General features: G+C 30.6%; 1 protein-coding gene across 1 annotated transcript in view; it reads left to right on the top strand.

Moving 5' to 3' along the window:
* LOC106457912 (Y-box factor homolog) overlaps positions 1-1,925 on the top strand; it is a 32,370-nt gene extending 30,445 nt beyond the window's left edge. The window contains exon 9 of the mRNA XM_013917358.2: positions 783-1,925. Coding sequence (XP_013772812.1) covers positions 783-845 — 63 coding nt within the window. The 3' untranslated portion in view covers positions 846-1,925. The remainder of the gene's footprint in view (positions 1-782) is intronic.
* The last annotated feature ends 1,345 nt before the right edge of the window (positions 1,926-3,270 follow it).

The following is a 3,270-nucleotide window of genomic DNA, read 5'->3' as shown; positions in this document are numbered from 1 at the left end:
TTTTATTTTCTCAGTGATGGGGGGGGCTTTCTGGCCCCTCCTTTTTTTAATATCTAATATTTTTACATGCTGCTAGTGAGAGAACCTGTTGTTAAAATATTTGAATCCCACCACTGGGTATGTTGATATGTTGTCTAGGCATTGTGATGGGTTATATATGTGCTTATTCTTTATAATATTCTTACTTCTGTTCTCTGACAACTTCTTTCTTTTGTGTAATATTTTCTGCCACCAAATTCCTTGTTCCCATTGGATGAAGTCATCTTGGGCCTTTAGTAGTCATAATCAAACCATTCATTCATTTTCTGTTCAGTTCCATCATTGGAATGGTTAATAGGAATTCCTCATTATTGTCTGTCAGTAGATGTAGTTATGCTTTGGTTGTCTAGTGATAAATGTTGAGATATGATAAAAATTATTTAATTAAAATGCCTACCATTTAATCCTTTTATCTTAAAAGAATTTTTAACCGTGTCTTTATATTTTCAGATTATAATGATTTTCATTATTGATATTATATTTTAAACTACAGAGCAGTCTGAATGTTTTCAATTGATGTAGTTATTCTTATTGTAAGAAATGTTATGTAAAAATCTTTAAAAGTTAAGATTTTTTTGTTAATCAGCATTAACAATGTTGATTTATGCATTATAATAATTCCAATAAAAAATAGATTAGTATATATGGAACAGTTTGTTTTATTTTAATATACTTTAATAAAAAGGTTTAAATAATTGGGTGCTTAGTTATGATCTGATACTAAGATACCTTTACTTTTTCAGGGCTTAGTTTCCCAGGGAAATGATGTAGACTCCTCAGCAGTAGAAGGGACTGTGTCTGCTTAATTAGTACTGCAGGACACCAGAACCTCACAACTTTTCTCTTTATATTCAGAGTAGTTCAAGGTGCTTGTTACATCCAGATTGATGATATAAAAAAAAATTCTTGGAGAGGTTTTTTTTTTCAGAATAAGAAGCAAGTGCAGATTATTACCAACCAAAGGCTGAACAGAAATACACTATAAGCTGTCATGATTAACAAAATGAAATTGTAAGACCACTGATAATATGTTTCTTGTCAAAATGTCTAGAGAATTAAAATTGCTACCAGCACCAGTTTTTTAATTTAAATGCATGACTATGTATTTTGACAAGCATTATAACAGCTAAAACACTTTAACAACAAATGAATCAAATGAAAACACTACTAAGAACTATAACTGATGACATGTTTACTAAGAACTGTAACAATTGAAAATATTCTAACAAGAATGATGTCATGTTTAGCAAGAATGGTAAGAAATGAAACTAATGAGAACTATACTTGATGACAATGTGTTTAACAAGAACGGTAACAAATGAAACACTAGCGAGAAGTATAATTAGTGACAAATATTGTAAGAATTATAACAAATGACTGTGTTTAAGAACTGACTGACAGGACATTAGCATAACTTGTGACAACACTTAGGAACTGTAAACCTGTTAGCCAAATTTTTACTGAGGACATGCTAGCAGGACCTATAATTAAAGATAACACCAATTAGCAGAATCTGTTAATAATGATACACATCTTAACAGATAACCATCTTGAAGTATGATTGGTCTGTTCACTCCAACTCCATCTAGAAAAAATATTGGCAGTTTTCTGCAGTTTCTAAATATTGGGCAATAAGTATTCCATAAAATCTGAAACTTATCTGTATTCTATTTATGATACATGGAGATCATTGTAGAGAATGATCTTATTGGAACCCAAATACATAATTTATTTCTTTAAATGATCTGCCAGTCAAATAACAATTTCTATATTTTATTTTCTAAAGCAAAATAATTTTATATTTTAGTTGTGGCATTTAACTTTGTACAGGTCATCTGAAGTTTGTAAAACATGCATTTGCAATAAAATCTTATTCCGATCATTATTTTATTTTGGTTTAAGATTTACTTCATTAACAACTTTAGTGTGCACGTGTATTTTTATTAAATAAATGTTATGACTGAAGAGCTTAAAATTATTATGCAAAGGACAGTGTGGAAGCTACAATGAAAAACTAAGTTATTCACATGAATAATAACTAAAACATATTGTAAAGTAAAATTAATGGGGAGGAGGCTTATCTCGGCAGTTTCACTTTATTAACGAAACCAACTATAGACTAAGCATAAGACTGAAGCTTATACCGGATAGAATATACAGTATATTCTAAAGAGGTAGATAATGTTTTTATCAACTTGTACTATTTTTGTGGCATGGTATTAGGTAGTTCACAACACAAATTTCTATTGATTTTTACCTGTTTTCCAGTGTTATGGCTGTTCTTGAAGGTTGAAGAGTAATAAAACCTTTTAAGGGAAGTGTCAGAATTAATGCAATCTATTTTCCTGTAGTCAAATCATACAAAAATATTCTAGATAACTTACTATCAATTTTACACTGCTAAAGTTAGGAACATAATATGAAAGAAACAAGCATGGGGTTCGAATCCCAATCACAATGAACATGCTCGCCCTTTCAGCTGTGTGAGCATTATATGTGATGGTCAATCTCCCTACTCGTTGGTAAAAAATCTATCACTGCTAGATTAGGGACAGATAGCGCAGATGGCCCTCGTGTAGCTTTATGCAAAATTAAAAACAAAACAAGTTACTTAGGACTGTTGAATCATGTTTGTCTAAATGAATCTGGTATTGCATGTACTGATTTTTACTTTCACAGGTAGATGAAAGTATTAAGCTTATATATGATAAAACAATGATTATACAATTCAAGTTTCATTTCAATTTAGATCTATTAATGTCAACTTTTAGTAGAATTGGAAAAATACAAAATTTCAATTTTCATAACTCATTGTTTGTTGTAGTTTTGTATGGTTTCTTTTGGAGTTCAATCATAAAAGTATAAATAGTATATTTTGTTTATATACATACATTTATGTAGACACAAGTTAAATTATGAAAACTATATATTCATATTTTAAGTGATAAAGATAAGTACTGATCAGGTATCGATCATTGTCATGGTTAATATCCTGTCCACTGGGAGGTGGGTGTATGTTTACGGACTTACAATGCTAAAATCCTAGGTTTGATTCCCCATGGTGGACACAGCAGATAGCCTATGTGGCTTTACTCGTAAAACAAATTGGTAATCTAGGTGATCATATTGGTTACTAACCGTGCTGTCAGGGTTTAGAATATGTGGGCTGGGATTCTTTTACAGTAGGTGTCTGTGACTTGTTGGCAATAAATTTTGTAACAATAAACGAAC

The sequence above is a fragment of the Limulus polyphemus genome, unplaced genomic scaffold (assembly GCF_000517525.1).
Source record: "Limulus polyphemus unplaced genomic scaffold, Limulus_polyphemus-2.1.2 Scaffold390, whole genome shotgun sequence".
Taxonomy (NCBI): Eukaryota; Metazoa; Arthropoda; class Merostomata; order Xiphosura; family Limulidae; genus Limulus; species Limulus polyphemus.
This window is presented reverse-complemented; position numbering and strand designations above follow the sequence as displayed.